General features: G+C 43.0%; 1 protein-coding gene across 1 annotated transcript in view; it reads right to left on the reverse strand.

Moving 5' to 3' along the window:
- The window catches only part of ITPR3 (inositol 1,4,5-trisphosphate receptor type 3), a 2,403,054-nt gene that overhangs the window by 1,337,411 nt on the left and 1,052,231 nt on the right, over nt 1-13,412 (reverse strand). Inside the window, exon 11 of the mRNA XM_044076491.1 lies at nt 10,436-10,578. Within this exon, the coding sequence (XP_043932426.1) occupies nt 10,436-10,578 (143 nt within the window). The remainder of the gene's footprint in view (nt 1-10,435; nt 10,579-13,412) is intronic.

Here is a 13,412-nt window from a genome sequence, read left to right on the forward strand (position 1 = left end):
GACTTCCACAGCATAAAATAACTATTTTGTATAATGGAAAGCCAAGCAGGAAATTAATGGCCGAGGGGTAGGAGTGGCTGAATGTGAAATATTAGAAGACTTGTCAAGGAACATAGGCTCCTGACACTTAAAACTGTGAGAAGGATTTTACAGAAAAACTCTTCTGTAAGTCCTCTTTCCCCTAGAAGGCTCCCTGTACTGCCTATGGACAAAAGAAGGCCTAGATGGATAATTTCTCTAAAACGTAGGAACAGGAGAGACAAAGATTAGTTTTATATCCTGCAAAACCTTACCCTTATCCAGATAGGTCTTAAACAATTCAGCAGCAGCAGTACCAGACAGATTATGGTTGTCTAAGGGATGTCTAATAATTTGGCCTTGATGTCTTCAGGCAAAGCCTGGAAGCATAATGAAAAATACCTCATTACAGATCCAAATGCAGCTTCCCTAGAGGAGGCATCAGCAGCACCATATCTGCATTTAATGTAATAACAAGCCACCTGACAAGAACAGCCCAAAAGGGAAATGGTCAAAGACTTGTGGTCCGAATCAAGCACATCAACCAGACTGTTTGAAAATATGGAGAACAAGAGTCAGAACATACCTAGTCATATGGGTCCAGTAATTAAGAGCTCTGAAAGCTTTTACTATATACTTTTTATCATACCTGTCCATGGCACATTTGTCCTTATCAGAAGGTAAAAGCTTAGAAGAGGACAGCAACTTGGATGGTTTTATCATTGGCCACAGAAATAACAGCATGATCAGAGGAAGGGGTTTTATATAAAAACCTCTGAACGTCAGGAAATTTATAGAACCTGTCTGGCTTCTTAGGGGCAGTAGGTTGAGAATCAGGGTCCTGAGAAGCTGCAGTGAAAGTATCCAAAATGGCATCCATCACTGGAGGGATTGCAAAAGTCCAAGAAGACTCTCTTTGCAAGAGTTCATAATTCTTTTTTTAAATGTCAGAAACCTGGGAACAGTTCCACTTAAAATGTTCCATCACATGAACTACAGTAGCCAGAAAGGACAGTTCTTCCATACAGGAGTTAGGAGAAACAGAATCCTCTTCTTCAGACCCCAGGGCAAAGGGAGAGTGGATGTGAGAAGACTAAGCCAATGGCTCCTTACCAGAGTCTAACTCTTCATCAGAGGATTCACTGTCCCTAAGGCATTTGGAAGGAGTGCAACACCAGGGAAAAGAAGCAGAAACTGATAATCATTGATGAGGCTTTAGGGCCATAAGAGCGTTGAAAAGCCCCTGAGCAAAATCCTGCCATTCTTTGTGGTGGCCCTTAGCCCCAGGGGCACATGCCTGGTCTTCTGCTTCTTCATTAAAGGGACATTAGCTTTAACAAATCTAGTTGAGACCCCTGCCTAGAGTCATCAAGGGTACCAGGCATCTCCTCCCTAAAAAGTACTTGGGGATTCCCCCAGACCCCTCTGATATAATCAGTTATGGTTATCCCTCTACATCTGCAACAGATGTAGGGACAGTCTCAGCGGAAGTGCTAGTACACAGCTCTGTCTTTTTCTCCAACTGGGTCACACCAAAGAGAGCTGATGTTGGCAATGGATGGTCCTCCGGTTCTTCATCCAACCTGAAGGAGATGTCCGGTGGAGGCAAGAGAGCAGCAGGGTCAGTACACGCCTTTTTAGCTTTTTTCTTAAATGGTGGCTGAATGTTGTGGTGGGCAGATTTGGCCATGTTACCCTGAGCCAAAAGCTTCAACTGCTGGTTCTCCAAATAAATGGAGAGAGACAAAAGACAACTGCAAAGCATCTTAAAGACAAACACCTGACAAATCTCATACTGTGTACAGTTGTGTGTAACACCCAAACAAAAAAGGTACCTCTCATGTCATCTTTAAGATAAATCTGCCTTCCACACTCAGATTTTTCCTTCCTGGATGACATGTAAACTAAAGTAAAAGGAAGAAAAAAGGAAGGAATCGATCTCAGTGACGCACTTATTTTTAGAAGGCTTGGTAATTAAACCAACTCGGTGAATAGCTTGCAGCCCAAATTCAAAGGTAGCATTCAGAGTGGCAGCAGAGCAGTTCTGAGGATTAGGTGCTTGTATGTCACATATGTACCTTATATCTTACATGCAGGGCATACATCTGATGTACTGTACCTTATATCTTACATGCAGGACATACATCTGATGTACTGTACCTTATATCTCACATGCAGGACATACTTCTGATGTACTGTACCTTATATCTCACATGCAGAACATACATCTGATGTACTGTACCTTATATCTCACATCCAGGACATACATCTGATGTACTGTACCTTATATCTTACATGCAGGACATACATCTGATGTACTGTACCTTATATCTCACATGCAGGACAAACATCTGATGTACTGCATCTGATATCTTACATGCAGGACATACATCTGATGTACTGTACCTTATATCTTACATGCAGGACATACATCTGATGTACTGTACCTTATATCTTACATGCAGGACATACATCTGATGTACTGTACCTTATATCTTACATGCAGGACATACATCTGATGTACTGTACCTTATATCTCACATGCAGGACATACATCTGATGTACTGTACCTTATATCTTACATGCAGGACATACATCTGATGTACTGTACCTTATATCTTACATGCAGGACATACATCTGATGTACTGTACCTTATATCTTACATGCAGGACATACATCTGATGTACTGTACCTTATATCTCACATGCAGGGCATACATCTGATGTACTGTACCTTATATCTCACATGCAGGACATACATCTGATGTACTGTACCTTATATCTTACATGCAGGACATACATCTCATGTACTGTACCTTATATCTCACATGCAGGACATACATCTGATGTACTGTACCTTATATCTCACATGCAGGACATACATCTGATGTACTGTACCTTATATCTTGCATGCAGGACATACATCGGATGTACTGTACCTTATATCTCACATGCAGGACATACATCTGATGTACTGTACCTTATATCTTACATGCAGGACATACATCTGATGTACTGTACCTTATATCTTACATGCAGGGCATACATCTGATGTACTGTACCTTATATCTTACATGCAGGACATACATCTGATGTACTGTACCTTATATCTTACATGCAGGGCATACATCTGATGTACTGTACCTTATATCTTACATGCAGGACATACATCTGATGTACTGTACCTTATAACTTACATGCAGGACATACATCTGATGTACTGTACCTTATATCTTACATGCAGGACATACATCTGATGTACTGTACCTTATATCTCACATGCAGGGCATACATCTGATGTACTGTACCTTATATCTCACATGCAGGGCATACATCTGATGTACTGTACCTTATATCTCACATGCAGGACATACATCTGATGTACTGTACCTTATATCTCACATGCAGGACATACATCTGATGTACTGTACCTTATATCTTACATGCAGGACATACATCTGATGTACTGTACCTTATATCTTACATGCAGGACATACATCTGATGTACTGTACCTTATTTCTTACATGCAGGGCATACATCTGATGTACTGTACCTTATATCTTACATGCAGGACATACATCTGATGTACTGTACCTTATATCTTACATGCAGGACATACATCTGATGTACTGTACCTTATATCTTACATGCAGGACATACATCTGATGTACTGTACCTTATATCTTACATGCAGGACATACATCTGATGTACTGTACCTTATATCTCACATGCAGGACATACATCTGATGTACTGTACCTTATATCTTACATGCAGGACATACATCTGATCTACTGTACCTTATATCTTACATGCAGGACATACATCTGATGTACTGTACCTTATATCTTACATGCAGGACATACATCGGATGTACTGTACCTTATATCTTACATGCAGGACATACATCTGATGTACTGTACCTTATATCTTACATGCAGGACATACATCTGATGTACTGTACCTTATATCTTACATGCAGGACATACATCTGATGTACTGTACCTTATATCTTACATGCAGGACATACATCTGATGTACTGTACCTTATATCTTACATGCAGGACATACATCTGATGTACTGTACCTTATATCTCACATGCAGGACATACATCTGATGTACTGTACCTTATATCTTACATGCAGGACATACATCTGATCTACTGTACCTTATATCTTACATGCAGGACATACATCGGATGTACTGTACCTTATATCTTACATGCAGGACATACATCTGATGTACTGTACCTTATATCTTACATGCAGGACATACATCTGATGTACTGCATCTGGAGGGTGTAAAGGATTTGTTATGCTGGATGAATGTTTGCCTGCCCTCAGCAGGATATTCCAAGAGTGAATAATACTGCAACAGTGATAAGGAAGGACATATATTCATAAAACGACCACGTGGAGCCTCCTAAAAGCAAGCTAAAGTGTAAAGAGCTACAATGCTTAATTACTACATCAAGCAAAGAGAAGAGTTATATCACAGGGTTGGGCTTATCACTTAACTGAGAACGATAGCACAGGGAGGGCGAAGGATATTGCTTATGTAATGATACCCACATTTAGCTCAGTGCAAGGGTGGGATTGGGTAAGAAAAAAAAAAAAAGAAAGAGGACAATATCAGCATGGAAAATCATATAAGGAGGTCTGATAGATAATGCTTGAAGTTCTGATACTCTGCGGGCAGAAGTAATAGCCACTAGAAAAATAGCTTTCCAGGACAGGAATTTGAGATCACAAGGTGATGCTGGTTCAAAGGGGGAAAGAATTATTTGAGACAGCATAAAAATTCAAACTCAAAGGAGAATAAGGAGACTTCAATGGGGGCCTCATGTGAAAAGTACCTATGAGAAAAGCCTTAGATAATTTATGGGCCATAATATTTAAACCATCAATTCCAAGATGGAAATTGGATATAGCAGCTAACTGAACCTGAATTGTAGCAGTTGCTGCTCCCTCCTTAAAAATCATAGTGAAAAAATCTAGAATGGATGACAAAAGAGCTTAAAAAGGATCATTTTTTTTTGTTTATCGGCCCAAATGGAGAACCTCTTCCACTTACTGCGATATAATTTTCTGGTGGAAGGCTTATGGGAAGACAATAGAATTTGTCTTGTGTCGTACGACAGGGAATGAAGCCTGGCTATGTGGGGAACTGGATCAGCCAAGCAGTTAGCTTCAGTGACTGCAATGAAGGATGAAGGTCCCCTGACGGGTGTGTCAGCAGATCTGGAACTGGGTCCAGGATTCACAGATCCTCCAGCAGGTGATGGTGAAGAAAGGGAAACCAAATCTGCCGAGGCCAATGGGGGCTATAAGAATGACAGTCCTTCCCAGCAACTTCACTTTCTGTAAAAATCTGGGTATCATTGGGATTGGAGGAAATGCATATAGGAGACCCAGAGGCCAATTGTGTATGACTGCTTCTCTCAGGGGATGTCCCGGAGGTGGTATCAGGGCAAAGTAGCTTCTGCATTTGGTATTGCTAAGACTAGCAAAAAGGTCGCAGCAAGGCTGGCCCCATTTGCAGAAAATCCTGTCCGCAATGTCTTGTTTGAGAGACCACTTGTGAGGCAACAAAATTGCCCTGCTCAGCTTGTCTGCTATCACAATGGATTTCCCTGGGATGTGCATTGCTAACAGAAAATGCCTGGATGACACAGCCCATTGCCATACTCTGAGGGTTTCTCGACAAAGGGGGTAAGACTTGGTTCCACCCCGTCTGTTCAAGTACCAGACCACTGACATGTTTGTCTGAACTGCAATCGCCCCTAGAGGAAGAGAGTCCTGAAAATACTGCAATGCCAGAAGTACTGCTCTCATCTCTAGAACATTGATATGCAGATGTGACTCTTGATCCGTCCATGTGCCTTGGGCCGTATTTCCCTGAAAATGCCCCCCTCCACCCTATCAGGGAAGCGTCCGTGGTCACAGTGGCTACTGGGGGGCACAAAGGGTCATCCCATTGTGACATGAAGAGATGTCAATCACCACTGAAGGTCCCTCTTGCATGACTTTGTGATGAGGATGATATGGTTCATTGGCAATTCCTGGTTAGACCATTGGGTGAATAGAAGCCATTTAAGAATTCGCATATGCAGCCTTGCGAGAGGAATGGTTAATATTGCTGCCACCATCAAACCTAATACTTTCAAGACCTCTGTGGCTGGAGCTCTGTTCTTTGAAACCAATGTGGTGATGTGCTGTTGAAGCAGTGAGACTCTTTTGGCTGGAAGACGTAGAGTGGTGGTTGAGGTATATAACTCTGTTCCTATAAAGACGATATGCTGCGATAGCAACAAGGCAGACTTTTCGAAGTTGACAGTAATGCTTAATTGGCTGCAGAGTGTCAGAGTGGATTCTGTTGCCTGAATCAGTTGATGCCTAGTGGTGGAGGTAAGGAGCCAATCATCTAGGTATGGAAACACCTGGAATCCTAGATGCCTCAAGTGAGCCGTGACCACTGCCATGCATTTGGTGAACACTCTGGGGGTTGTAGTGAGACCAAAGGGAAGCGCTCAAAACTGATAGTGATTGGCTCCCAGCCGGAAACGCAGGTGATCTCTTGAGTGTCTGTCCATCTTTATGTGGTAGTACACATCCTTGAGATCGATGGAGCACATCCAATCGCCTTTCCCTAAAAAGGGAAGTATGGACTGAAGCATGACCATTCGGAATGTCTCTTTTTCACAAAATGGTGGAGTCTGCTGAGGTCCAAGATAGGTCTCCAGTCCCCTGTTTTCTTTGGAACCAAAAAGAATATTGAGTAAGTTCCGAAAACTGTTTAGTCTGCTGGGACTGGCTGGATGACTCTTTTTTTTAGCAACTTGTGGACCTCTATAGTTGCTTGTTCCCTGAAACTGGGTGGAACATCCGGGATTCTCTTGATAGGAATAGGGGGGGGGGGAGAGAATGGTATGAAATACCCTCTGGAGATGATGCTTTGTACCCAGGTATTGGATGTTATGTCTAACCAGGCTTCTGGGTATAAATACAAGTGACCCCTGACTGCATCCAGAGCAGGACAGCCAGGCCTCCTTTCAGGAGTGCTGGTAGGGCTGACCAGAGAATTGATCTCTGTCACCCTGCTGTTGTGGGCCCCCTCTGCCATGTGGGTGGCGTCTTTCATTTTAAACCCCATCCTCTGCCTCTAGAGGGGGTATCACCACATGTGTCCTGAAGGGCTCCTTGGGCTTTTCGGAACCACATCTTTCTGCCCTTAGGGCCTTTAGGATAAGGCTGAGTAGGGTAGAAAAGCAGACTCCGACGGCAGAGAGGGTCTTTTCTTCCTGCTCACACCTGGTCAAAGTTTCCTTGACCTTGGGCTCAAACAAGGATGAGCCATCAAATGGGGTGTTGATAAATGAAGACTTGAAGGGCTCCGCGAAGGAACAGACATGCATTCAGGCATGTCTATGCAGAGCAATGCCTGAACTTGCGGCCCTACTCTACCCATCAGCTGCATAAGATATCAGATGCATGGATGAGTTCACAATCGAGTTTAGAGTAGCAAGCTGGTTGGTAACTTTGTCGGAAACCCCTGCAGCTACCGTACCCTGGAGTGTATCTCCTAGATCTTTCAGGAGATCTCTTTGGAGCCTGGTGAAGTGGGTTAGATAGTTCAGTGATCGAAAAGAAAAAGTCGCTGAACTAAACATGCATTTCCCATATCTATCCATGATCCTATAATCTCTGTTAAGAGGATGGATAGATGAGGAAGTTTCAGACACCACCATGGCATCAACAGGCACTCCCTTAGTCAAAAAAGGTTTATCCACAGGGGGCAGAGACGAACTTATTTGGCCTCCGAGGGACAGGTTCCATGGACTCTGGCGACTCCCACACCCTACGAGAGATCAGATCCATGAGCTCCTCATAAGGTGGAGACACCCAAGAGGTGGAAGGTTGAGACCCGAAAGCCTTCAGAAGCACTGACTCATCCTCGTTAGGGCTTTTGGACTGCCAATCACCCCTCTGCCTAAGGATCTCTAGTATCTCCGCAAAGGAGATATCCTCAGAGGGGGGTCGAAAGGAGCCTTCTGACTCATCCAAGTCAGTGTCAGATGTCAAAGACTCCTATGGGGAGTCCAAGTGTCTCCTCTTACACAACCTCTTCCTGGGAACCTCCTCAGCGAGAGCCTCTGTTGAGGTCTCGGAAGAGCAAGGAGTGCCCTGTGGGGCTACCTGAGGCTCATGGTCTCTACGTTTGGGTTGGCCAATGGAAACAGAAGCAGGCACAGGTGCTTGAGGGAAGGAGGAAGCTGGGCCTGATGCTGAAGATGTCCTTGGAGACATGACTCTCCTCATAGCTTCAAAAGCACCACAGCTCCAATGAGAAGGAGCAGACAGACCCAAAGGAATCATCAGATCCTCCTGCACCGAAGCCATAGGCTCTGGGCCTGAGTTAGGAACCGAGCTCATCTGAGCCGAAGCCCCGAGAGGAAGAGTCGGCACCAACAAGTCAGTACGACTATCCTCACTGGACCCGACAGGAGAGTGTCGGCTCCTAGAGCCCCCGGTCGGCGCCGAGGATGTCTGAGCAGATGGAACTGAAGATACCAGAGCAGGTCTCGGCTCTGCAGGATCAACAAACATCAGATCAGCCTCCTCCAGCTCTGAGGGTCTGGTATGGCTCGGAGGAGGAGCAGTCAAGTCCAGGGTGATGGACTTCAGCTCTGACGGAGGTGTTGGAGCCGACAACAATTTGGCAAGGCCTGGTGCCCATAAGATCTTCTGCACCAACCGGTCCATATCCAGATCCGAGAGGCTGACAGAAGACTTCGATGAATGCACAGATGGTGCCGATTGAAGCAGAGGAGATGATGGAGTCTCAGAGACTGGCTCCAAGGCTGTGAGCTGACTCTGACAGGAAGGGACACTCGGTTCCGAGGCCAGTGGAACCGATGGCCCTGAATCCTCCATTATTTTAACCTTCTTAGATCCCTTAGAATCTGCTGAGGATTTTGAAGATTTTGAGGACTGGCTGGCACCATCCTGGTCACTCAATGCTTCAGAAAAGGGGTGCTTTAGCAAGCCTCAATCTACCAATTTTCTCTTCCTTTCTAACAATACCCTAGATGAAAAAGAATGGCAAATGCTGCAAAATTCTTGTAGGTGCACTCCCAAACAATATACACACTGAACGTGCCCATCAGTGACTGACATCTTTTGTCCACAGTCTGGACATTTCTTGAAGCCAGACTTGGTAGGTTTTTCTTTCCCTTCAGACATAATGTTTGTATCCACAACTCTATCACAACTAACAAGAAATAGAAAAGTTTAACACACACTTAAACAATGTCCAAAGAGGCGACACTAAATAGACATATATATATCACTAACAATAGACTACTCTAATCCACTAAAGGCCAAAGCCAAAACTAGCTGAAGAGGCCACTAACACAAAAAAAAAAAAAATGGCCAGAACAACTAATATTATATGGAAGGGGCTAACACTGTAAATAATACTCTAACTAACACCTAAAACTATAAGAATATCAGAAAAAATTTGTAAAACTTGCTAATTTGTAGAAAACAGTCTCGAGCAATGCTGGAAACCAAGAGATCCATGCCGCAGCAAACTAGATCTGAGGTAATTCCAGCAGTGCGTCATGGGATAAGGGGCTTGGTCTCGAGCTATTGCTAAACTTTGAGCTGTGCTATCGGCCGTGTGGTTGCCGAGGATCGGCTCCGAACCCATCAGTGAGAATAAATGTCGAGATTTAACAACTTCACATTTCATTTTAATTAGGAGAGAGAATAACACATTTTGAAAAGCCAAACTTCATCAACATTAAGGACTAAGGAAACTAAGAAACTGTTCTCATACCAAGACATGGATACAACGGTTGACTCAGACATCAACAAAACGAACTGTAAATATGAATTAGGTTACATGAATAAAGAAACGTGAAATGATCAGTGTCTCAGCGTCAAAGTAGATGCAATGGCTGGCTATCTTAATCAGGAATCTAGTGATTCATAGTGATATGGAAAACCAGAGAATCTTGAAATGATTCAGTATATGCAGCAAAGCAGAGGGGACCATATATAGCAGTAGTCAGTCCAGGAACAGTAAAGATTTATGTTGGAGGATAGATAAGGTGATTGACTGAACAGATTTATCACCAAAGATCAAATGCAGTAAACATTCAGCAACAGATCTTCTTAGAAGAGAATATGGCACCAAACTTTAATGTTTCCACTCAGGTTCAGAGTGCTCAGTAGTAGACTTCTGCCTCTGGCATATGTTGTGACAGAAAAGAGAGTGTTTGTATTACTTTCTTTATTCCGCTAAGAAAGAGCTGAATAGATTAATGTGTATCTTAGCCCAGGTAAGACAAGAAACAGTCGCAACTCACAGCAAAACTGAATAATTGTTTCTTTAATATTCATTCAAGCATACCTAGGAACAAAGGAGTCACTCTTCTGCAGTGTGGTGGGGTCCAGCTCAAAAAGTGATGCAATATCATTTCCATGGGGTACTATAACTAGTTTGTACTTTATCTGTTCTCCAGCATTCCTCTTCTTGGCACGTGAGACATTTCCCTAAAAAATTAGAAAAAATAAATATAAATGCAGGAAGAAAATACTGTAATGTTAATGTGATGGGTTTCTATTTGTCTAAATTAAGTTATTGTCAGAACTGGATAGGTTGGGATTTGAAACCATATATCAGCATGCATATGTTGAAAAAGGATCTATTACCACCTGTAACATGATGTTCTATAACAATATAATAACAGCTATGAATGAAATATTCTGCTGTGATGTGATTTATATAGATTTAACTTCAGCATTTGACAGGGTCATACAGAAAACACTGATCAATAAATTAGTACAACTAGGTACTGATGTACTGTAGATAAGATGGACAGCTGCATGGCTTACAGATAGGACATGACAAGTATAACACACCAACTGGACAGGTGAAATCCTTGGTTACAGTCAAGGTGTCCTACAGGGCTCTGTCCAAGGCCCTTATTTGTTTAGATTGTATCTTTCAGACCTTACTTTTTCATCTGAGGTGTTCTACAGTCTATATGCTGATGACCTGAAATTGGGTAAACTGATTACAAGTGTTACAGATAAGGCATGTCTGCAAAATAATTTGACTAAATTGACCATTTGGGCACAGGAGGATAATATGCTGATAAATACATCAAAAACTAACCATATATGAGATTTGGGAGACATAAACTGAAAGATGAATATTTAATGCAGCACACAGTGAATGAAAAGTACAGTTTTGTACCTACCATAAATGTAGATGTTCGAGTGTATTCACTGCTGCAGTCATTACACTTGGGTTATCCTGCCATCAGGCGGTCCCACAGTCAGCCAGAATTCCAAAGTCTTGGTCCGGCGTTGGTTGCTGTCGCTTCTTCCCTGACGTCAGTGCGCCAGGGGTATATAAGATGCATCTGACGCCATTTTCTTCAGTTTTTCTTTCCCCAGATGTCAGGTGCCCCCAAATAGGTAGGCAATACATATTGCTAATAAAACATACATAAAAAGTAAAACCAAAACCTTCAGTTACCAGCAAATACACTACATAGGTAGTATAGGGTAGAAAGGTATAGATAAGTCCCAGCTAAGAAAGAGGGGATGGAGGGAGGGTAACCTGGACTGTAGCAGTGAATACACTCGAACATCTACATTTATGGTAGGTACAAAACTGTACTATGTTCGTGTTTCACTGCTGCAGTCATTACACTTGGGTTGAATCCCAAAGCTGAGGTAGGGTGGCTGGTTCTATAGAGGATTTGGGGTGGCTATGAGGCCCTGCAGCACTGCAGTGGCAAAGCCAGCTCTGGATTTAGAATAAAGAGGCAAGTGATAATGTTTGGTAAAGGTGTGCACTGAACTCACTCCAAGTTGCAGCTTCCATGATATCTTTGGTAGGTACTCCTCTAAGGTAGACAGTTGAAGTGGCTGTTGCCCTGGTATTATGTGGCCTAATGTTGCTAGGTACAGTTTTCCCATGCTGTGTGTAGCAGAAATGGATACAGTGTCCTATCTACTTTGAAATAGCCTTTCCCTGTGATCCTGCAGCATATGCTACAAACAATTACTCAGTTTTCCTGAAAGCTTTTGTTTTGTCCAAGTAGAAACGTAGCTGTCTGTGTATGTCCAAAGAATGCAGAAGTCTCTCCCCTTTATTCTGGGAGTTTGGATAAAAAGTTGGCAAGTGAATAGTTTGGTTAAGAGCCACACTGGAGACCACCTTTGGCATAAATGAAGGGTTTGTTCTTAAAGAAACCCTGTCTTGGTGAAAAATGATGAAAGGCTCCACTGCCATTAGAGCCTGTAACTCTGAGACGCTTCGAGCTGAGGTTATTGCCAGAAGTAGAGCAGTTTTCCATGACACATATTTTAATTCTGCTGAATTGACTGGCTCAAAAGGAGGTAAAGTTAGTTTTTCCAAGACAAAATTGAGGTCCCAAGTTGGTGTTGGTGCTCTCCGGGGCGGTCTTATGTTTTTAGCCCCTCTGAGGTACTGTTTTAGAAATGGATGAGAGAAAATAGGAGGATCTGTGTTGTAATGAGCCAAGATGGCAGAGGCGTGGATCTTAATGGATGAAAAGGATAGGCCTTTGTCCAGCATCTCAGTTAAGTATTGTAATATCTGAGGAATATTTGGGGCAAGAGGGTCAAAGCTTTGAGCATGGTTCCAGGCACAGAATCTCTTCCACTTTTCTGAATAGGATTTCCTGGTGCTAGGCCTCCTGGCTTCCAAAATGACATCCATAACAGCTTTAGAGAGAGGTGCTGTCTGCTTGACTAAGGAATCTGTCATGCAGCCAGGTTTAAGGTTTTGAGATGGCTGTGCAGGATCTGGTTGTTTTGTTGAGTCAGAAGATGCAGAATTTTAGGTAAAATCCATGGTGGGCCTTGAGCTAAGTTCTTTAACAGTGGGTACCAGTGCTGGCGTGGCCAGTCTGGGGCAATCAGGATCATTTTGGGCTTTTCTTGTCTGGCTTTTAGGAGTACCTTTGAAAGGAGAGGCAGTGGTGGGAAGGCATAAACTTTTAGGCTTTTCCAGCTGAACAAGAGAGCATCCACTTTCCATGCTTGTGTGTGGTAAGTCCTTGTGCAGAAATTCTGTAGTTGGCAATTCATTGGGGAGGCAAAAAGATCTATGTCTGGGCTTCCCCATGTTTGTGTTATCATGCAGAATACTTGTGGATTTAATTTCCACTCGTGAGGATCCATGATGTTTCTGCTTAAGTCGTCTGCCAGAGTATTTTTCTTTCCTGGCAGGAATTGTACTTGCAGATGAACTTGATAGGTTAGAGCTGTGTTCCACAAGGTCATGGCTTGCCTGCAGAGGGGATAAGAATGAGTGCCCCATTGCTTGTTTATGTACCACATAACTGTGG

The sequence above is a fragment of the Protopterus annectens genome, chromosome 7.part0, assembly GCF_019279795.1.
Source record: "Protopterus annectens isolate FY-2018-M chromosome 7.part0, PAN1.0, whole genome shotgun sequence".
NCBI lineage: Eukaryota > Metazoa > Chordata > Ceratodontiformes > Protopteridae > Protopterus > Protopterus annectens.